Source organism: Panicum virgatum, chromosome 2K, assembly GCF_016808335.1.
Source record: "Panicum virgatum strain AP13 chromosome 2K, P.virgatum_v5, whole genome shotgun sequence".
NCBI lineage: Eukaryota > Viridiplantae > Streptophyta > Magnoliopsida > Poales > Poaceae > Panicum > Panicum virgatum.
In genome coordinates, this window is record NC_053137.1 from 60,624,148 (window position 1) to 60,647,525 (window position 23,378).

Here is a 23,378-nt window from a genome sequence, read left to right on the forward strand (position 1 = left end):
ACAAATGAACGATTGGAAGGTACAAAATTAAGTAATATCTTCATTACCAGCAACTACCGCACTGATGCGCAACATCAGACAAGATTGGCACCCAATAGGGACACAACGTAATACCAACAGATAAAAACACACCGTCGTGGTTCAGCAATAATCAGTCAGATAAAGCTCCTCGAGACCTCTGCTTTATTTGACGCACAAAAACGAGACTTCACCGCACATAATCTACTATTGCCATATAATAACAACAGGCCAAGTACACCGTCCTGAACAATGTGTACATATCGCCAACACCTATCCTACTGTGTAATGTGCGTATAGAAGCATCATTCCCGTCCGGGAATAGATAAATAGCCCAAAAGTACAATAAGTCACTAGGAAAAACATGGCGTGCGCAACAGGCAAACCCACTTCCCTTGCATCGTCCAAAAATATGTGGCTTAGGGACTTGCAGTTTCTCGCAAACCAAAAGCCCATTCATAGGGAGTAGCTGTTGCACCAGACATGTGCCTTAAGGATGTCAAGCTCCCTACCTGTGCTCCATATTCGCACAAAAATGCCGATGGTGACTATATTCCAACGAGAGAGATATGCTACAGAAGAACTAGCGACGCGCTTCAGGGCATAAGTGGAGTAAGTTGTTTGCTGAAGAGATCTCCAAGCACCCCGCGAACATCCATCTGAAGCATAACCACAAATTAAATCTCTAGCACTATCATATGTTTCGTTGATACCTTCAAACCAAACCATATATTGGAGAACGTATGTACCTGATCACAACAGATAAGTTTGGTAATTAATGGATAGAAGTCTTTCAGGTGCCTTTTGAATATCTGAGCATCCATGATGCACATGCCTTTCAAAACCTGAAATGCAAAGAAACTTTCATGTCAGAGCAATAAACAGATATCACAAAGTACAGATGAGCATCTAAAAAGTTCTAAGGTAAAGCTCCAAGAATCCCAGATATATTATACCTTGACAATAACAGGAGCCCGTAGGTCCAACACACGATGTATGTCTGCACTTGCAGCCTCCCCAGTGCTAGGCTGGAGATCAGACGCCTCTTTCAGAATCTGCCCGCAAAAGGAAACCAACTTTCCTTCTGCTAGGTCCTTGATCTTTTCCTGCTCGCCAGATTCCACACTAAAACCATCTGCTTCCTCAGTTGAGTCCCTTTCTTCCTGCTCCACTGTTGATTTATGGAGGATATCTAAATAAATAGTAGTTCCAGCTAGTTCTTGCCGAAGAAGATTCAATGGAGGCCTACACAAATTTACAATGGTAAGAAACTGATGCCTAGGTCAACAAAAGTACAAAGGAATTGGTCTTCGAGCCTGACCTTTCTGGAGGTATATGGTGCATCCTCGTTCGAAGGTTCGAAGGTGAATTATACGAAGAAGCAAATTCTAGGAGTGAAAGCAAGATATCCATTATTGCAATCTGCTGTGTGGCTTTTAGCCTGCTCCAATACCTCTTCTGCAATGTTCCATCAACAGTCAGTCACAGTATATCAACCCAACTACCCAAGTAGGCTGGCTCATATATTTGATAAGATGAATTCTTTATTTGCTATAGAATTTTGTGAACCCCTGATTGTGTCACAGGTGGGTCTGGACCCACATGTCAGTGAGACAATGGATGGATTCAGAATAAGGTATGCATACACTGTAAACTGCGTACCTGTATGCTGTCAATTGCGCCAAGCAGCAGTAACTGGGTGATACATTTGCTCCTGACAGTTTCCATCATAGGGCTGTCTTCCTCTTCAGCCTTGACAGCCTCATCATCATCAGGTGCCTAGATCAACAAGAACATAGCCAAAGGAGAAAATGTTAGTACTTCCATACCAAGTTTATTCACGGTATCAATGTCAAAACACTTAGTTCCAATGCTCATAGCTAGTTTTCAGATGCCAGATGGGTTACCAGATATGAAGGTCAGAACAGGCTAAAACTATGCTCATAGAGCCGAGCAGCTTCAACAATGGCCAGTTTTTTGCCAATTTTTTTTAGAAGAGAAGAATCGCAGAAGGTTCAGTAAATCTAACTTACAAATTATTTGAAATAAAAACACAGATTACTAAGGTAACACATACAATTGGCTGGCACAGGTCACAGCAACAGAGTAGTCCTTGTAGCAAATGGACTCATGTGTTGTAAGTTAACATAGAAGGTATTACTAAATAACAATCATCTTTCATGAGATGGACCAAAACAAAATTTGACAGAATACCAAATAAAAGTCGTTAATAAATAGTATTTCTTGTGAGAATGTGTGGTTAAATATTTATTGATGTGCAGATGCCCAAACCATAGTAGTTAGATGCCCAAACCTATCAGCATGTGCTGGAGGAAAGAACAAGCATATACCTTCACAGGTGAGGGTGGAGCAATATCATCTGCTCGACCTTTTGATTTGGATGTAAGGCTTCTGACCAAAAGATTATCCATCATATTGCCCATAATTCTTTGTCCAATGCTTTGGCCACGTGGGGAAACAGCAGGTTGTGTTCTCCCTGATGGTGATGGTGAACCTAGATGAATACATAAATTGTGTAAATCTTTTCATGTTGACATTCCATATGGAATATTGGGCACAAAAAGACAACTAGAGGAACACCGTAGATCAGGATACCTTCTGAATTATCCAGGCTAGTTTGTGGATTTGGCTCTGGATGACTATGTTCACCATTACTACTGATGGAGACTTCTCCCCTGCTGCCATGTGAGTCGCTCTCTGCTTCTCTTGAAAGTAACTGCTGGTTGTTTGATTTTTGAAATCCTAATGAATTGAGCAGTTCAAGTGGCTGAGTTGTGTATGATGCATCCCTGAAAAGTGAGATCAACAATAATAATAAATAAATAATGAGAAGTAAATATTAATTTACGAAGAAAATTTCAGAAAATACCTAATACTCTTTAGTAATGTTTCCCAGTCACCATCACTGAACTGGTGACCACCAACCTCTATCAGATGAACTAAAGCACCAAGAGCAATTGAAACGACGGTTTGGTCTGTTTTCTTGGCACACTCAAGCAGCAAGCTCAGCAGAGGTGGAAGCATAAAAGATACCTCCTGTAAATGCCACACAGATCATGATCAACCAAACAAGTTTCAGTTGGATCTTTTGTTGTACGGGATGCTTCAATGAAATATAAAGTGTTTATGAAATGTAGGGGATCAACAGTTTTATCATGCTGATGTTCTGAATTATGGACATGATGTCCTTGAAGCAACTAAAGTCGGAAGGGAAGAACAGCATATGTACCTTATAGAAAGTATTGAAAAGGTTGCAAATTAACTGCAGCGAATGAATGCTAGTATCACGAAGCCAATCATCCCCAGAAGAAAGCCCATCCCTTCCAGCATGTCTTACATGATCAAATATAGGAAACAGTACACGATGGAAAATACTCTCCCAGAAGGGAGAAGAGAACTTGTGTCCTCTCTCATTCAGCAAATCAAACAACACTTCAAGTGCACAATGTCTGACTTCTGGTCTGGAGTCTAGAGTCAAATCAGACAAACCAGTCAGCATTGGGAACCAGTAGTGCTCTGTCACATCAAAATTTGCCTCTGGAACAGCATCAATAGGTTTAACGGCACCACCTGGAATGAAGCCCTGTATGATGAAGAGACAAATGAGGCAAATAAGAAGGTATTCCCGATTCCCATGAATAAGAGAGCAAGAGAACTACAACATCAATAAAATGTGGACAAAGACAACTTAATATGTAAGTAAAGGTTACTAATAATCCCAACCTCTGCCAAACGATCTTCACATATACGTAGGAGAGCAATAGCCTTCAAACTAATTCGAGGAGTGCATTTGTTATTTGCAAAACCAATAAGGCAGTTGACACAATCCATAAAGCAATCGCCAACAACTTGATCAAAATGTTCCAAAATAACTGCAAAAAGTCATTTAGCTCACAAAGTCAGACAATAAAATTTCAACATTGCTACGATATAAGCTGGGTAAGACACTTGATATGCCAGCTATATAAATTCCTGTTTACCTTGTTCTACGTTCTCAAAAGCACTCTCAACAATTGATTCGTCCTCGTCATCGGCTGCTGCGGTGAATATCATGAATACACAACGCCAGCCCGACTTTATGCTACCAACTTTCGACTTGATCAACTACATGTTCATCCAGCAAAGTTTTTACATGCAATATCATTTGATAAGAAACATCACATCATTATATTTCATTGGTGCATCAAAAATTCATGTGTAATGACATACCTGAACAATGCAATCAACAATTAGGCCGCGGATTTTTGAGTTGTGGCTATTCCTCATTAAAATGACAAAAGGCTTCAGTATGTCACTCTGAAATGTGAAGTTGTTTAATTCTGCACGCTCCAAGTACTTCATACCAAGCTGCCTTAGTGAGTCAATGGCATACATAGCAACTTTCTCCTCATGGTGGCTTCCAGCTGCAATAAAATGCTGGGCCAACACAGACCATATTCTAGCCCACACCTACATTTCCATATATCAATGGTGAGTTATTGCTACTTATGGCAGATTGTCTGTTTAGACCCCACTTATTTATCACTTCACAATTATACTACTCCCTCCATTCAGTTTTGACTGATATATTTCCATATGGCACAATGACCAAGGGCACCAAGTGTGCTTATCAATCTAATAAATGCAACATAGACTTTTTTGTTGGTCCTCCAATGTTTTAACTGGGAACTCCTTGTAACTAGTGCTATTTATTGCCACATTTAAGTTTTTGAAATATAGCTATCAAAAGTGAATGAAGGGAGTATTATAATCCATGAAAAATACTGTGAAATAGATGGCACAGTGCAAACAAGAGCCAGAGCATACCAGACGTATACGAGCCATGTTATAGTAGCTTATCTCAACAAGCTTTTGCAAGCTAAAGACACGAGCAGGTGTTTGTTTCAGCTCTTCAGCAGAAACACCACAGAGGGCGGTGAAGAATTCAACAATTGAATCACTTGGCAGTTTTACGCTGTTTACAAAGATTTGTTCAGCAGGCTTCCCAGCCAACTCTTTCAGAGATTGGACTACAGAGTCCCTCGATATTTGATTTGATCCCATCATTACAGTTGCAGAAATGGAAGGATTTGAAGTGATATACTCAAGTCTCGAGACACATTCTAAAACAGCATTCCAAGTATCTTGTAAAGCATCCATATCTGTGTCAGCTAAACCAAGAAGAGTCCGCAGTGCCTCAACATTTTTACTACGCATCTCCTTGGGAGCATGCAAAAATGTAAACCTGCAAATAAGTTACTAAAGACATTGCTATATGAAAATTAAATGTGATTGCACTATATGAAGAAGTTCAAAGGATAAACCTACCTCACTAAGGATGTCAAGAAAGCATAGCGCATGGTGTCCATCCCAAGAACACGAGTAAGATGGATACCAGCTCTAAACCCATCCATGCATGATACAACCCTAGGCTTACTGTCACCTTCCTCCATGGTCACAGAAAATGTTGCAAGCAAAGGCCATCCTACAGCTTCAAGCATTGGCCTAACAAGCTCAACCTGCTGTGCAACATAAAAAACACCTTTCTTCTGTCCCTGGTTCTTGAAAAGTGCCTGAGTCTGTTTGATGATCTTTTCACTCTCTGCCTTTGTATCACTTGCCGACTTCAGTCTTGGAAGGGCTAAATTAAGGATATTGACAAGACGGCCTCTTTCTTCTGTTTCAGGTCTCTTTGTAGTTTTTGATGCATCATGCAAATCATCTTTCATCTTTATCTCTTCCTTGACAATGGAATCATAAATTTCTTCCAAGAGCTCCTTAGGAGCACATTCCTCTGCATCACTTACAGTGTTCATACGAACAAAATCTGATTTTGACATCTTAGGCCACACCATTGGATTATGTGCATCAGTATTCAACATTATAACAGCATAAGCAAGAACATAAGCAGTATCTGCATTTTTAAAAAGCCCAGGATTGTCAGCACAGTACCTGCAAATAGTCATATCAGCATTTCAGGATCACTGGTGGAAATCTTGAAGAAAAAACACTATAAATACAAACATACCGCTCAGCAAATTTTTCCATTATACGATCTATCTTCTGTGCCTCACCAGGAAGGCGAAATCCTTTCAGGAACTCACGAATTGCAGCATCAAACTTCAACCCTGAAAACTTCATGGAGTCAACATAGGAATGCATCACAGCAAGAGGGAACTCCTCATGCTGTCCCAAATATTCACCAATCATAACCTGCATATAGCTAACAAAAGTTAGATGTAGGTAGACCTTTTTGATAAAAAAACATTAAATAATATTATATTGTATCTTACAGCAAGACTCCCAATAAAATCTTAAAATCACCTTATCCAAGCTGGGAGTGTTCTTGAGAAACTGAGCTACAGATGACGCCTTATTTTCAATTAATTTATTTGACAATAAATACTCAATCCCTTTCGCTGGTTTACGATTAAACTGCAAGAGATGTGAAAGATTTAAGAAACATGGTGAGATTGCGAAGTGGTTAAGAAAACTGCAGGCATCCCATTCCCACCTCTGAAACTGCAGCCTCCATTGTCGATTTATGAGCTTTGGCTCTCTCAAACTGATTCCGACCATCCTCTTGGCTCTTCGTCTCATCGGTTGTCAAGCTCCTCGAAGCATTCTCTTCGTTAGACTCAGCAATGCTCCCTTGCTTTGAAGAATCTCTTCGAAGTTGCTCCCAATCAGCTAGTGACTTCAGAATACTCACCAAGCACTGGAATTCAAAGTCTTCATGTCAAACCAACAACAACAACAACAACAACAACAACAACAACAACAACAACATAGCCTTTTTTCCCAAGCAAGTTGGGGTAGGCTAGAGATGAAACCCGAAAGAAATAAGTTTCCTGTCAAACTAACACTAAACAAAAAAATATCACATTCTATTTCACTACCCGCTGGGGGTTCTCAAGGAAATGTGGGTAATCTGAAGTGTAGTAACCTGGAGAGATGAGCCTTTTACAGAAACTGTTTGAGATGACACATTGGAGTTAGTATCAGCAATTTGAGATCCTTGTGCAATTTTTGAGAGTGCGCTAACCTGATAGAGATATATTACCAATCAGACATGTTACAAGTCAGAGAAAAAAAAAAGATTCAGAAGCTATGCTTTGTGAACAGTTAAATAAACTTATACTTACCATACGTTCAAAAAGATTTGGTCCCTCAAGATCACAGTCATAGTTCACAAACACATCTGCAAGCATTTGGGGATCTTTGCAAACTTTCTCCAACATCCTGGTTGGAAAATCAATCAAATAACATCAATTATACATGTATCGGAAATCTAGAATGATCAAACTGTGTCTGTCCATGCATTATGCATGTATCTGAGATTCCATAAAAGAAAACAGAGGTGTACCTAAGAACACTGGCCTTCTGGCTGAGGGGGCTATCAGAGCTATCTAGAGACCTTAAAACTATCAGAGGAAAGAAGACACCAATTTCTCCCTGCACAAATATTTAAAGAGCACGAAGAATGTAATGATATCAAAAGAAACACAGCACAAAACAACAAACATTATTCCCATAACATGACTACATGAGTCCTCTTGATAACAAATTTACCTTCAGACTCTCTCTAAAACGGAGCAACAGAACTGAAAATATTCCACAAGCATACTGTCGAAGAAGAAAAGACAGTTTAGCATGATAGCATACTTAAAATCTCAGTACTGTCACATCAAGTATGATGAAAATCAACATTGATAGATTTTCAATTTTGACCTGAAAAACAACTGGAGATGGAGAGACGCATGCTCGCAGAAGAGCGTACGAAAGATATGCTTTGACCGAATCAATGAAGTGGAAATTTTTTGTGAATGCGTCACTCACTCCTTCTAGCAATCCCTGGAGATAATAGCTACGAAATAACATCAAAACAAACGAACAAACAATATAAGCAACCCAAAAGAGGTAAACTAACCTGTAGTAGTTCGAGTGACAGCAGCCTTGTCTTTGTAGCAACCTCATCGCTTTCTTCTTTCATGCTCATCTGAAAGGATGACAAAAGGCAGGAGTGCAAGTGTGACTTTCTTGTTAGTTCTCATTAAAATAACACTATTTAAGCAACCAACCTTGCAAAGAGTTCGGAAGAGCAATAGCGCATCACGTTGTATTATATTCATAGTGTCCAGGTCGATTCCACTGGAAAAGGAGGGGGACAAAGGCAATGAGTAACTGCCACATCTGAGTTGCTGATGCCACCAGGAAATGCAAGCAAAATCCCATATACTAAACAAAACTTAAGAAGCTTAACGAACCGTGACACTTTCTTCCCATCTTCAAGTTCAACAGCCTTGTCCAGAACAGCCTCCAACCCCTGTAAAAGAACAGGTATTTGAGGGAACTAATGTAATAAATGACACATTTTGGAAGTCCTAATAGAATCATCAAAAATCAAAGCAACAAGCAATCCAGTTTCACTACCTTAATATCTGCTCCTCCTGCAAGATTCTGAAGCTCTTCAACAGACGTTGGAGGTGCTTCCGAAGCCCGATTCATGGACAATGCATCTCCCAGGGTAACTTTTTCCTCATCTTGGCTGTCAGAAGATATTTCCCCATTTTCAGAGTCCTTTGTGCTAGATGAAGGTGTATCTTTAACCACAGAGCTTGCAGACGATACAGAAACCTGGAACCAAGAATAAGTAAAATAAATACCCAGAAACAGCCTCAATGAATAATTTTCCTACGCATAAGAGAAGATATGGGGAAATTATTTGCCTGCTCAGATTCCATTCTCCTGAATACAATGCTGATCATCTGGGTCAACATAGCCTTTGAGGTAGCCTGGTTCACAGGGCTCTTGCTACGGAAATACAAATGAACAAATTATCAGACAAGTTTCAAAGTGTAACATACTGCAAAAGAGAAGGCGACAATATGAAAGGTACCTATTGAGAGCAATGTTATAACATACTCTAATGACCCCAAGCAATGGTTCTCCATGAACTGCATTCCAAAGAAACAGAATCGAACTCAAAATATGTATTTGCTACACATATTGTTCACATACGAAGATAGCTACATGCAGAACTATTTCAGCCTCACTGCTTTTGTAGCAGTAAAATATATGAATGCATTAGCAACTTCCACCTTGTTTTCTTACATGATTTTTTAAAGACACTTCCATATACAAAAAAGAGGAGTATAACAAGGAATATTTGTCCAAATTAATGCATGCATCTTAAAGAGTTATGTATAAGCTTAGCAATTGCCTAATGTACGAGGCCATCATATCTCACAAATGTGTTTCAAACAACAGCATTAGTTAAACTTGCTCAATAAACATAATATTAGGAAACATAGAAAATAAGCTTGTACAGATTACCTCTAAACCTACTTGAAGCAACAGCGTTGAGAAGCACTTTCAAGACTTGGAGAACAGTACTACAACACAGAGGTGATACTCATGTTAGTACTTGAGCAAAATGTGGCAAGGCATTATCTCAGTTTAATGTGATTGTACCTGTCAGGGGAGGTGTTATCGACACAGCCACAGACCATGTTCAGGATGTCTGTAAATAATGGGGAATTTTTACCACCTTCTAAACCAGGATCACCTTCTAAATGGTCATAAGCAATAAGTTTCTGGTAAAAGAAATTGAACAACTCAATCAGAAAGGATCATTCAAAATTTTGAACTTAATATTGCATTTTATACAAAAAAAAAGGAGGTAAAGATACATTATCAGGCTGATTCTTGGTCCAAAAAAAAATGCTGTAGAAAAGGAGTGGCAACTACTGCATTGATCTGGATTACTTTGCAACTAGCATAAGATCCACACATTTGATGCCACCCCAAGTAATTTAGCAATAAGCACTGCCCAATTTATAGATGGATTATGGGGAAGATATGGTAGCACCAGATCTCACATCTGTATGAATGTAAAGCCAATTACCGCATGAGGACCAAAATTCAGAGCTATACTGAAGTATATGATGGAAATTGGAAACATATAACTTATATAGATGTATTTGTACATCATGTTTGCGAATTCCAGATTATGTGTGGCGTAGCACCCTATCTTATTGAACCTTGGTAATGCAAAATGTATATTGGCGAATCAACTTAATGTCTGGACAACTACCTGTTCATATTGCGGGCCCATTTTACTATCCTGAGTTCCATTTTGTACACTACTATACATATCCTCGTCGTATAACGATAGTTTGTGTTACATCTCAATCTCGTCAAAATTGTAAATACATCACATGGCATAAACCTGTAACAACCTATCATCTCTAACCCAAACTACCAATGGTCAGAGACTTGGTTTACATGCCAGCATCTACCCTAGACAAGGAAATGTGATTCTATCATTCTAATGTCATGGTGCCGGCGCGAATGATCCCTCAACAGCGTGCATTTCCGCTAGTCAACCATGCTCGGCGCCAATGCAACACGTCTGCCGCGTTGCGAGCCTCATTGCCTCAGGCAGGCAGGCAAGCAAGCAAAGGATGAGAAGAAAAGGGGTGATGACGATGATTGATTTATTACGTGGAGGCAGTCGAGCGCGGGCTCGACGAGCTTGACGTGCTTGGTCTCGACGGCGAGGCGGAGCGGCTGCAGCACGAGCTCGGCCTGGGGTCCCTCGAGCACGCGCCCGGCCGACGCGAGCGCCTCCGTGATGACCGCGCCCTCCGCTGTGGCGCCCTTGATGTTATCTGCGACAACATACGCCACAGAGATCACCGCAGCTCCATCGTCAGCCACCGAGAGATCCCAATGCGCGGGAGGGGAGGCGGGGAGAGGGCACGCACCGAGGCATGACTGGATGGATTGCTGGAGCGCGGCGAACTTGCCGCGGTTGGCGGCGCACTCCTTGAGCATGGCCTCGAAGGCCCGGGTGACGAACCCGCCCGCGGCGCCCGCCATGGCCACGGATCTCAGCTCCGGCCGCGGGGACGGGGGGGAAGGCCGGAAGGGGCAGAGTGGTTAGATCCGAGGAAGAGTGGACATGGGATGGAAGAGGGCGCGAGATCTGGAGGGGTGCGAGATCTGAAGGAGGAGACCGATAGCCCCCGCTACTGTCCTCGGCTCGGCGGGGGACGGATCGGCCTGGTTGTCTCGCACAGTCGCACGCACGCACACACGCTCGCTGGCTGATTTTAGCAGGCAGATCGCCAGGACCATTGGCGAATTTCTTTACGCGGGCATATACTTGCCTTGGCCCGGCGTTTTGGTGTTCTTGTGCTAGATCTAATTGATCATGTTCCTTCGTGCTGTGTGGGTAAATTTTCGGCGGATGACCGCCTGATCGGGAGTCTTGGACGATGGTAAAAGCTATTGTTTCACGGTCGCACCAACATATTTCTTAATCATACTTTTTTTAAGAAAAATGGTTTCATCAATCTCGACATAACATGTCGAGCTCAAGTTCTTATAAAATGCCCTTTAAAAGTTATATTTTTTTCATCAGCTTGATTTAGGGCATATACGATCCGCCTGTTTTTTTTCCCCCTTTTTCATGTGATGATTTGCATAGAAATGGTGGGGCCTTTTTAACGTGGTAAACAGATCACGTCTGGTCAAAAGTCAACTGTGTGACGAAGCTGCCACGCGCCATGGCTGCGAGAAAAGAGTTACAAGAAGCTCCAAGGATTTGTTTTCCTTGAAAGAGAAAAAATGTTGCGCCGGTCTGTTCTCGTTAAAAATACACGGGCAAGAACAGCTTTTCATATAGTACCTTCGTGTTTGTCAGTCCGTGGGGCCGTCGGGCCGTGGTTCCCATGTCTACTCGCTGCCGCAACAGGCTATCTGGACTAGCTGTCCCTGACACGACGCGGCGACCAACCTGCGAGGACGTTCGACATGTCCGCCAGTTTTGTTTTGTTCGCTCGCGTGTGTCAGTTAACAAGCCAGGCACGACTGCTGTGCTGGGTTTCCGTCTCAATCCACAGGCCAGCCATCTCAGTATCTCACCGTAGCAAACTGCAGATATTTACAGCCAACACAACATCACTGGATCTATGCGTCCACACATTAGTAGTAAAACCACTAATATGGAGGAACAAACAAATTCTGGAGCGAAGTTGATGGCAATTGGCATAACCGATTACAAATTTAGAGATTAGGAACGTAAACTAGATTCATCCGCACGACACATTCAGTTTTAGATACACTGAAATAGAGCCCCGAAAGCACCCCTGCCAGCGGCCTAGAGCTAACCGCATAAGGAGGTGGACTCGCACTTCCCACTAGAAACTCACCTCGTCAGGTCACCTTGTATCGTCCTTGTGATTTTTACACCAAATCAATTGTGCAATTATACACTTTTAAATCGATGATCCATTTGGAATGTTATGTAACAATGAAGACTACCAGCCTATTGTGGGATTCTATTCCTGCGTTTTCTTCGGGAGTGAGCGAACGGATCGACCCATGTTCTGTCTTCCCTTGTGGCCCGGTCCCAGCGTTTCTGGAAATCGCGAAGCTCTGATCGTGATTTTCTCCGGATCTGCAAGGTCGAAACAAAATTATGCCAATCTGATTAATTAATGGCATGGAAATCACAACATACCAATTGTTGCATACTATGGATAGCTCCAGATAATTCTTCACTGTCATTTTTAACATAAGGGACATACATAATTTACAAGTGATGTGATAGTTTTTTTGAACTTCAAGTTATTCAGTTTCCAACAGCACTTTCCCCAAGACAGGGATGGGTTAATGGCACTTGACACAATGTGTGCCAGCTAAGTGGTTTGTTAGCTCACCTTTGTTCGCATGTCAAGACCTGCTGGCCTCCCCTGGTTACAAATTATAACATGAGTTATGGAGAGGTCACATAAGAAAACACAGCAATACGACACACAAACGAACATACTCTTGTTTTTTGTGCTTGAGCAGCTTTTTGACGGAGTAGCTGGGCATTTTTCCCTCGAGTACCATCCTTCCAGAATTCATAAAAACAGAGGAAACATTCAACATTACTTTGAACTTTGACAATGAACAAACAAAAATTCATATTTACAGAATTCATTCAGCATAAGATGCAGATATAACGCTTGGCATTATTAGAAGGCAGTCTTATTGCAATGTTTAATCCAGTTTCCGCCACCTACAAAAAGATGGGCTTCTGTTTCTCCTCAGAAGACTTAATTATGAAAGGATTATACGAATTATGCACACAAGTGCTCTCAAACTATTATTCTCAATGGCACACAAAAGCTTGTGTGTCATTGCATTAGGAGGTGCAGCTCAAAATTATGGAGCATGCTGAAAATATTGCCATGATGTATTGTTCTTATACGCATAACAACTACTATGAATGCATAATTTGCAAGAGACAATAAGGTTTCAATTTGCAACAACAAAAACAGATGTTTCCACAAACCTTTGTTATTGTAGAGCCTCCTAATGTCTGCACTCCTCGATGAACTATAAATTCACTATCAACTACTCCGATATTCTTTGTCCTGTCACCCTGAAAGTAGTATAAGAAAAAAAGAACAAGTTTTATTTAGAGTCTTCACCCAAAAAGAAGAAGTTTTCTTGGACAGTGAGGTCATGAACTCATAATTACTGCAGTATGGATTAAAAGATGTTAGATGCTTAAGAACATAAATAACTACAGAAGTTTCTACTCCTCAAATCAGTTAACCTCGGGCAAAAAGAAAAAAAAAAGACCACTTCAATAGATTGTAATAGAAAAGTTATATTGTTGACCACATGAAACATAGTGTTATATGATTTTTCTTGGGAATACTAATAATAATTTACAATTTTCTCATTGCGATAAAAATGATTATTGAATGGAGAGAAGCTGCATGAAAAACTTAGTTTAGATACATTAAATTATAAAGCATGCACAGTTATCCAAACAACAGTTTTTTTTATCAAACCTGAGCACAAGACCCAAATTTGTAATCAATGCCCCATCCATGGATAAGATCATTCTGTAAAAATACAATGTAGATATATGAATACCTGGTATAATCCACAGAAATCAATCAGGTGCAAGGGAAGAGAATATCACACAAAGTATTTTCTTTTTCCTAAAGCAGGTTGATTATATGTCAATGTCTCATACTCTTATAGCAACCAACAAGTCAGTTGAACTAGAAATTAGTGTGGTCCCTTTCTCCTTCCTGTGCTACAGACAAATGCAGCAGTGACAATGCGTGGAGTATTAAAGGCACTGTGGTGAGTTCATAAACAACTATGAAGCTAGGACCAAAGACACACCCACAATATGAATCTGATTCAAGCATTCTCCACAAGTAATAATGACCCAAAATGCCAACATATGTAGCATCCAAACTAACCTTAGTTGTGAATACTAAAAGTGCAAAAATATATTGGGCCAATGAGACAAGTAGTTAGCTCATATCTCATATATGTTTACTGCTTCGGTACTCTATATTATTTCAGAAAGAAGAAAATACAAAGGTGTAATACATTTCTCAAAGAAGAAAAACTTAAAGACTTAAACCATTTCGGAAAGAAACAAAATGTGAAGACTTAACACCAAACCAAGAGAGGTCAATGTAGAGCCAGGATTCAAAATGCACTAGCTTTGCCTGTTTGGGTTCGTGTCCCTACTCATTTCAACATAGTTAACCACAGTTATGCATGTTCCCAATAACTCCAACTCCAAATACAAAAATGGGACTAACCATACACGAGGGCATCTAAGCCTACACCATTCTATACAACCCAAGACCACAGCTTATGGACCGTTGAAAAGAAAAACAGTCATATTGTCTGGTACAATGGTAAATAAAAAAAAAAGGTAAATTCGAAAGTGCAAACATGGTTAAGAAATCATACAAAGATAAAATGTACCTGGATAAGATGCCATACACATTGCCAAGCAGATTTTGAGAAAACCGGTGCCATGCCCTCAACCCATCTATGAATCAAATAATTATTATGTTATGGACAGCTCACAATATCGCAAGCATAATGTGGTTACTAAATAGTAAGACGATACAGGTGCAACGAGATCAAATAGAAAAAATATAAAGAATTAATCAGCAAAGAAATTCTGTTATAGCACAAGAAAGGGTTCGAGAAAGAAAATATACCCAGAACAAGGCGGTCCTTCTCTTGAACATTCTTTGTTAGCAAGAGCAACTCTCCTATGCATGTTGTTTCATTTAGTTATGATGTAACCACAAGTTTCAAAAATAAATGTGAATTACCTGGAACTTACCTATGAAAACTTCCTGATTTTTTACGAACAGTTATTCGGTGATGAATTTCAGAAAGTTTAGAGTCAAGACCTGGTTGTGATATCTCCAGTCCTTCTGATTTAACTATATTTAAGTATCTGAAAGGAAATAATGCATTAGCTAAATTGGTGCAGAGATTTCGATCAATTGAACTCTTTTGGGGGAGAACATTAGTGTTGGAGTATATTGAGCCCATGTGTATAGAGGCCCGTGTATAGATTCTATATATACCCACCCATCTAGGGTTGGAGGAATACACTAATTATTCCCGTCATTATGGTATCATTAGCTTAGGTTTTCCACCTCTCCTCTGTTCCAGCCGCCAGGGAGCCGGCTCCCCTGTTGCGCCGCCGCCGCCGGCCAGCCGCTGGCCTCCGGCTCCTCCTCATCCTCCCCTCTCCGACTTCCCCTCCCTCTCTTCCCTTCCTTCCCCCCTCTCTGTGCCGGCGCCATGGCCAGCCCGGCCCGCCACCTCCCTGGCCCTGCTCGATCCCGAGCAGGGCAGGGCCGCCGCCGCCGGCAGGGGCCTGGGGGCCGCCGGATCCGCCGCCCTAGCCGCCGCCGGATCCGCTGCTGGAGCGGACGCCGCCCTCCCCTCCTCTGCTCCACCGCCGCAGCATGGAGCCGCCGCCAGGAGCCGCGCCGTAGCCGCCTGGGGCCGCCCTGCCGCCGCGCTGGCCGCCCAGGCTGGCCCTGGCGCGGGTGCAGGCGCAGGTGGACCTGCAGCCGCCGCCGCCGCCCAGATCGGGCATGCCGCCGCCGCAGCCGCCGCACAGGCCGTCCCTGGCGCTGGCGCAGGCGCGGGCGCGGGTGGGCCCGCCGACGTCGCCGCCGCAGCTCAGGACGTCCCGGGCGCGGGTGATGCCGCCGCCGCCGCCCACCGAGCCGCGGTCGCTGCCGGCAAACAGCCCGCAGCCGCCGCGGCCGCCGCCGATCCCACGTGGCCCGAGCTCGGGATGCCTCCCATGGATGCGCCGCTCTCCGCCGCCGCCTTCCGTGGTCAGCAGGCTGACGCCGCTCTCGCTGCGGCACTCATCGCCGCCAAGTCGGAGGCTTCGGCGGCCCAGGAGCGGGTCCGCGTGGCTGCCCTCGCCTGGGAGCGCGAGCACGCCAAGGCCGACGCCCTCGCCCTCCGGGTCGCCGAGGCGGAGCGCTTCCTCCGCGTCTCCTCCGGCCAGCCCGTCGACCCCGAGCACGGCACCTCCTCCTCCCACCAGGCCCCGCCCGCTGGATCTGGAGCTCGGTACGACCCGACTGACCCCATGGTCGCCCAGCTCCACCTCCAGGCGACCGGCGTCCAGAACATCAGGGCTCTGGTCTCCGTCCTCCTCGACCCCGCGTCCTCCTCCTACGGCCGCTGGCGGGACCAGGTCCTCCTCACCCTCCGCCGCTACGCCCTCGACGACCACGTCCTCGTCGACTCGCCGATCAAGGCGCGTGACGTGACGTGGCAGCGCCTCGACAGCGTCGCCCTGTCCTGGATCTTCAGGACCATCTCCCTGGATCTTCAGGACCTCGTCAGGACACACGGCGGCACCGCACGGCAGGCCTGGGTGGCGCTCGAGGGGCAGTTCCTCGGCAACGCCGAGTACCGCGCTCTCCAGCTCGACGCCACCTTCCGCACCTTCGTGCAGGGGGACCTCTCCGTCGGTGAGTACTGCCGGCGGATGAAGAGCATGGCCGATGCTCTTCACGACCTCGGGGATCCAGTGTCCGATCGAGTCTTGGTGCTCAATGTCCTACGGGGACTGAGCAGCACCTACGACCACCTGAAGGGCTGGATTGCCCGCCAGAGGCCCTTCCCCACCTTCCTGCAGGTCCGGGACGACCTCGCCCTCGAGGAGATCACCAGGGGTCTCGCGCCCGGATCGTCCTCGCCCACCCCCGCCGCGCTCATTGCTACTCCATCGGCCTCCTCCGCTGCTCCTGCCACCTCCCTCCTTGGTGCTACTCCCGCCGGGCAGACCGGAGGAGGGGGGGCCGTGGATGTCGCCGGCGACGGGGTGGTGGTGGTGGTGGTACTGGTGGCCCTACTTCTGGGAGCACCGGTACCGGTGGGGGCCGTCGGGGCGCGCCGCCACCGGCTCCGGCTCCCGCTCCTGCCCCTGCCCCTGCCGCTGGAGGTACGCCCTGGCCATCCTTCAGCAACCCATGGTCAAGGCGCATCTCGATGTGGCCGTTCCAGGGTCCGGGAGGGGGGCACCGTTCTTCTTCGCATGCTGCGCATGCTTTTGATCTCATTCACTGTGACCTGTGGACATCTCATGTACTCAGCATGTCTGGCTATAGATATTATCTGGTCATTGTTGATGATTTTTCTCATTACTCTTGGACTTTCCCTTTGCGCGCCAAGTCTGAGACCTTCCCCACCCTCCTCCACTTCTTTGCCTGGGTGTCCACTCAGTTCGGCCTCACCATTAAGGCCGTCTAGTGTGACAACGGGCGGGAGTTCGATAACTCCACCTCCCGGTCTTTCTTCCTGTCTCGGGGTATTCAGCTGCATATGTCTTGTCCGTATACCTCTACTCAGAACGGCAAGGCTGAGCGGATGATTCGCACAACGAACGACGTCGTGCGCACCCTTCTGATCCAGGCTTCTCTCCCCCCGCGCTTCTGGGCTGAGAGCCTCCACACCGCCACCTACTTGCTCAACCGCCTTCCGTCCACTGCTTCTCCTGCTCCCACTCCACACCACGCTCTTTTCGGTACCCCTCCTCGCTACGACCACCTTCGGGTCTTCGGTGTGCGTGTTACCCTAACACCTCCCCACCGCTTCTCACAAGCTGGCGCCCCGCTCGACTCGTTGTGAGTTCCTCGGATACTCCCCTGACCACAAGGGGTACCGATGCTTTGACCTCACCTCTCGCCGCGTTCTGATCTCCCGACACGTCATCTTCGACGAGTCGGATTTTCCCTACTCCACCTCCTCCACACCTTCTTCTGATCCCGAGCTGGCGTCTCTGTTTCCGACTGACCCGGTGGTTCAGCCATCGTTACCTGTCTGTCCTTTTCCTGCAGGTTTTCCCGGCGCACCGGCACCGCTTCCGGTGATCCGTGCTGCGCCAAGCGCGGCCCCGGTGCCCGCGGTCGCGCCACGCGCGGCCCCCGGACATCCGGTCGTACCGCGCACGGACCCGATGTCTTCTGCTGCGCCACGCGCGGCCCCGGTGCCTTCCCCTGCACCTGAGCGGTATGCTCAGCCGGTGCAGGTGTACCGGCGTCGTTCGGCGCCGAACCCGGCGCCGCAGCGGTACGCTGAGCCGGTGCAGGTGTACCGGCGCCGCCTCCTGCTCCGGAGGCTCCTGCGACGCCGACACCGGAGCCGTCGCCGCCGCCGCCTCCTCCGGCTCCCTCTCGAGCAGAGCCGGAGGTGTACCACCCGCCGGTCATCCATCGGGATCCTCGGCATATCCATCCCATGGTGACTCGGCGGATGGCGTCCCAGGCCGCGACTCTCTCCGCCACCGAGGGAGAGCCGCGGGTCGCTCCGGTACCCTCCTCTGTCCGCGACGCATTGGCGGATCCTCACTGGCGTCGCGCGATGGAAGAGGAGTACGCGGCTCTTCTTGCCAACCAGACGTGGGACCTCGTGTCGCGTCCGTCTGGTTGCAATGTGGTGACTGGCAAGTGGATCTGGACGCATAAGCGTCAGGCTGACGGCACACTGGAGCGCTACAAGGCTCGCTGGGTTCTCTGGGGGTTCACTCAGCGGCCTGGTGTGGACTATGATGAGACTTTCAGCCCGGTCGTGAAGCCCGCTACGGTGCGCACGGTCCTCTCGCTTGCGCTCTCGCGCACTTGGCCTGTGCACCAGCTGGACGTGAAGAATGCATTTCTTCACGGCACCTTGTCAGAGACTGTTTACTGCTCTCAGCCTGCGGGATTTGTGGACTCGAGTCGTCCGGATATGGTCTGCCGGCTCAACAAGTCTCTCTATGGACTGAAACAGGCTCCACGGGCTTGGTACTCTCGGTTCGCCACGTTCTTGCTGACACTGGGGTTCACCGAGGCCAAGACTGACACGTCTCTCTTCATCTACCGCCGTGGGGATGAGACGGCATATCTGCTGCTATATGTCGATGACATTGTGCTCACAACTTCCAGTCAGTAGTTGCTTCAGAGTGTCATCTCCTCTCTGCAGTAGGAGTTCGCTATGAAGGATCTCGGTCAGCTCCACCACTTCTTGGGCGTCACTATTGAGCCTCGCCCGTCTGATCTTCTTCTGCACCAGCGGCAGTACGCCCTCGATATTCTGGAGCGGGCTGGGATGACTGATTGCAAGCCCTGCTCCACTCCAGTCGACACTCAGGCGAAGCTGTCTGTTGATCTGGGTGATCCGGTGGCTGACCCTACAGCCTACCGGAGTCTGGCTGGCGCTTTGCAGTACCTCACCTTCACCAGGCCGGACCTCACCTACGCTGTTCAGCAGGTTTGTCTCCACATGCATGATCCTCGGGAGTCACACCTTACTGCGCTGAAGCGTCTCCTCCGGTACGTCCGTGGCACTGTGGACCTCGGCCTGGTACTTCACCGCTCGTCCTCTGCTGAGCTGGTGGTCTACACCGACACTGACTGGGCTAGCTGCCCGGACACTCGTCGCTCCACCTCCGGCTACGCCGTCTTCCTGGGCTGTCGCTAACGGCGTGGCGGAGGCGTCCTGGCTACGACAGCTCTTGGCGGAGCTCCACAGCCCGCTCGCCAAGAGTACGCTCGTCTACTGCGACAACGTCAGCGCCGTGTATCTCTCCACCAACCCCGTCCAGCATCAGCGGACGAAGCACGTGGAGATCGACCTACACTTCGTGCGTGACAGAGTCGCCATCGGCGATGTTCGGGTACTCCATGTCCCGACTACCTCCCAGTTTGCTGACATCTTCACCAAGGGCCTGCCCTCCTCGACCTTCTCGGAGTTTCGATCCAGCCTCAACGTAGCCGGTGGCTAGTCGGCTACGTTGAGGCTAGGGGAGTATTTGCCCTTTGTACTCTCATCTTGTCCAGTCTTGAATACCGTTGCGTCGGTTGTTCAGACTGCGGGGGGTGTTAGCTTTCTTGTTGTCCAGTCTTGAACACCGCTGCGCCGGTAGTTCAGACTGCGGGGGGGTGTTGGAGTATATTGAGCCCATGTGTATAGAGGCCCATCTAGAGGCCCATGTATAGGTTCTATATATACCCACCCATCTAGGGTTGGAGGAATACACTAATTATTCCCGTCATTAATTAGTATAAGGTACAATTTCTTCACAGATTTCTCCTATCTGGAGCAAGTACTTAAGTTTCTTACTTTTAAGAAAAAAAATCCAATGCACTGAACTCTGATAAAATTCTACGTTTCTGTACATCTTTCTTTTGTTTGTTCATTGTTTACTGCTAGGCAATGATAAGTTCAACAGGTTGCTTTCATGTAACACAATACCTTCTTGGGTTGAAGTTATCCACTTCCAGATCTTCATCCCAAAGAAAGATGTACTTATACATGGAGACAACAGCGGGATGGAGGAACCTCTTTGCAAACCACCTATAGAAATAAATGCCTTGTCATCTTGTCTTGAAGCTAAATGATACCAGAAAAAAAAATGAAATGTGGAAATATGCCCTTTTTTGTTGCAAAAAAGAGAGAAAAGCATGCCTAATCTCAGTGCAAAGGAAGAAATATTGTACCATTTTGTCTGGTTAGAAGCAGCTATATGTATCACACTTTTGCTCCATGGCATATCATTCCACCCATTGACATTCCCATCATAATGGAACAATATAGCTGTAAAATTTTCTGGAAGAAACTGAACATTCAAGAGTTAAATCACAATTTTATGCGCGATTAGTCCTTACGAAGGTAGTAATGAAGTACCTTCTTCATAATAGCGTCCACACTCTTTTTCTGATTTATACCAGCAGCAATGGCAATCAAAGACCGATCATTCTGTCTAGACTTCTTCTGGAACAAAACACCCACAGAGCATTTGATAACTAAATAATATTTTGTACTTAGGAGGTGGGAACAGCTAATGGTTGTCGAGTTTGACAAGTGAAACCAACATAAATATTATTTACTGGAAACAAAGCACTTAAGATGAGTTACCCAACTGACCTGTGATTGTGCACTTGTTGTCAGCCACAATGGCTTCAACTCCACGTCGGAGTTAGACTCCACTATACCATGGGGCAAATAACCAATTCTCGCAACAGGTTTTTCGGACACCTTAACAGCAGATCTGTCAGACACCTGATGTTTAAATTGGAGGGCCAACCCATGTCTTAGTAACAGAAAAATCGGCTTCTGGATTAATATGGAAAAACATTTTTTCTGACTTTTGATCAAAATAATGTTTTCACATACCGTCACAGTATCAAATGGCCGAGATTTTGCTTCCAACTGTAAAATTGCATAACCACATCACATTCATCCATCGGGTATATTTTTGTTCAGAGAACTCAGTTCTGAATAAACCAGGGATGTTGATTATTACCGATGTCTGCTTATGTTGAAAGTTAGCCATGTTGTACACCAGGAATATGATGATGGCGCACAGGACCAATAGATGCAACCGCAGTTTCATCTTAGGACAGCTATCGCCCCCCTTACCATTCTGTGGAATCAAAAGGTGGTAGCAATATGGAACAGATACCTCACACTTAACCAGCCATTTAAATGCTCAGAAAGTGTAGATGACACTGATAAGCAATGAATCATCAAATGAACACACGCAAACTCACCTTATCTTGCAAGGCACTAGTTTTTTCTGTACATCTGGAAACCGATGGATCAGTCTTGTTATGTTGTCAGGAAGCAACTCAAGCACCTCAGGATCGCTTCATGACGCCCTGCATACAGGTAATAAAATACAGTGATTGTGTCATCATAATTTTATAATGCAAATATTGTCTCAGTTCATCCGGGGTGGTCCCCCAAAAATGTTCTTAAGTGCAGATTTGGTGTGTTACTTGAATCCAGACGTATATACCACTAATCCACATTAAACAAAGGAGAAAAATTCTTAACAATCAGAAAACAGAAAGGAGAGCGCGGGGGCGAAATCTCAAACGAATAGGTGGACATCCGGTGCACGCATCGCGCGCGATTCGCTTGTGTTCTTCACAGGGCAGCAGTGAAGCAAATAGACAGCAACGGGGTGTGACGCAGGCATCGATGCGAGCGGGAACGAGAACGCTCACAAAACGGCGGCGACCGAATTACGCTACTCTGAGCCCCAACCCTCCAGTTGAAGCTCAGGTGTCACCTCGCGGCAACGAGGGCATCCCAGGATATCGTTTTCCCAATTGCAGGCAAGAGCACCCAAAGGCACGATCAGAACCAATCCATGATAACACACGGATGTCGGTACTCTCTACGGTGGAGAAGAAGAAAGCGGAATTACCGCGGTGGCGGGAGGAGCCGACGACGACGCCGCGGCGGGCGGGCGGGGAGGTCTCGGAGCCGAGCGCGCAATGGGCGGTGGAGGAGGCGCCTCTCACCACTCGGACGAGCTCGAGGGCGGGCGCCTTGCCAGCGAGGGCACCGGCGGTGCCGCTGCTGCTGCAGGTTAACGAGACGTTTCGCTGTGCCGGAGCGCGGAGGGATTGGGAAAGTGTGGGTGCGGGGAGTTGGGACGGGCACGGGCGGAGGCGGAGGCGGCCGCGGGAGGGCGAGAAAGCCCGACGCGCGACAGCGACGGTCGGGGTCAGCGCATCAGAGGAAGGGCGACGGGTGGCGCCTCGCCCAGGTCCCACCCGCGCCGCGCTGCGCCCGTCAGTCGTCGCAGCGCGCCCCCACACACGCGGCGGCCTCCGCTCGCGCGACGAGCGCGCAGCTGCCGTTTCGGCCACGCCCACGACCGGGTTTCCCGCTCGGTTTGTTGGCTCCCCTCCTCTGCAACACACGTGAACCCCATCCCGAGCCCCGTGCGCGTGAGTGACGAAAGTGTGTCCCTATATAACTTCTGGAAGATGAATTGTCTATGTATCTATAAAGTCCATTAAACTCAAATTAGATTCAATATTACCTAAAAATATTTCAACATTTTGACATAATAGATTCAACATCTCTTATAAACTATTTCAACATTTAGATATAATAGATTCAACATTTATTAATCCTACGTCAACATTTTTTTTGGAGGGGGCAGGGGCTCCCTCTCCGGACTCCGGCGCCGGCGGCGGCGCTCCCCGCGGGCAGCC

The 23,378-nt window shown here is 46.4% G+C and overlaps 2 protein-coding genes across 4 annotated transcripts; both read right to left on the reverse strand.

Moving 5' to 3' along the window:
• Positions 1-153: 153 nt before the first annotated feature.
• Positions 154-11,203, reverse strand: LOC120691688 (brefeldin A-inhibited guanine nucleotide-exchange protein 5-like). The gene is made up of 32 exons (XM_039974839.1): positions 10,788-11,203; positions 10,525-10,691; positions 9,493-9,614; positions 9,355-9,413; positions 8,918-8,975; positions 8,748-8,832; positions 8,452-8,655; positions 8,286-8,344; positions 8,100-8,169; positions 7,949-8,017; positions 7,750-7,872; positions 7,591-7,644; positions 7,385-7,473; positions 7,164-7,260; positions 6,965-7,063; positions 6,533-6,736; positions 6,343-6,453; positions 6,047-6,231; positions 5,347-5,970; positions 4,846-5,263; positions 4,249-4,488; positions 4,020-4,143; positions 3,763-3,911; positions 3,269-3,622; positions 2,909-3,075; positions 2,635-2,828; positions 2,370-2,533; positions 1,681-1,797; positions 1,340-1,476; positions 975-1,263; positions 768-863; positions 154-677 (listed from the first exon to the last, which is right to left on the reverse strand). The coding sequence occupies exons 1-32, from the start codon at positions 10,900-10,902 to the stop codon at positions 615-617; spliced, it is 5,106 nt and encodes a 1,701-aa protein (XP_039830773.1). The 5' UTR covers positions 10,903-11,203; the 3' UTR covers positions 154-614.
• Positions 11,204-12,049: 846 nt separating this feature from the next.
• On the reverse strand, positions 12,050-23,063 carry LOC120691702. Of its 3 annotated transcripts, none has more exons than XM_039974879.1 (16): positions 22,580-23,063; positions 21,918-22,025; positions 21,671-21,790; positions 21,541-21,576; positions 21,292-21,426; positions 21,052-21,135; positions 20,865-20,983; positions 20,620-20,721; positions 15,188-15,304; positions 15,060-15,113; positions 14,818-14,884; positions 13,875-13,928; positions 13,367-13,456; positions 12,857-12,922; positions 12,747-12,779; positions 12,050-12,484 (listed from the first exon to the last, which is right to left on the reverse strand). In XM_039974879.1, the coding sequence occupies exons 3-16, from the start codon at positions 21,758-21,760 to the stop codon at positions 12,353-12,355; spliced, it is 1,179 nt and encodes a 392-aa protein (XP_039830813.1). In that variant the 5' UTR covers positions 21,761-21,790; positions 21,918-22,025; positions 22,580-23,063; the 3' UTR covers positions 12,050-12,352. The 3 variants fall into 3 exon arrangements, with proteins under 3 accessions (XP_039830813.1, XP_039830796.1, XP_039830803.1); XM_039974862.1 differs by having other exon boundaries at positions 21,052-21,138; positions 22,580-22,871; XM_039974869.1 differs by lacking the exon at positions 22,580-23,063 and adding an exon at positions 22,377-22,465 and having other exon boundaries at positions 21,052-21,138.
• Positions 23,064-23,378: the final 315 nt, after the last annotated feature.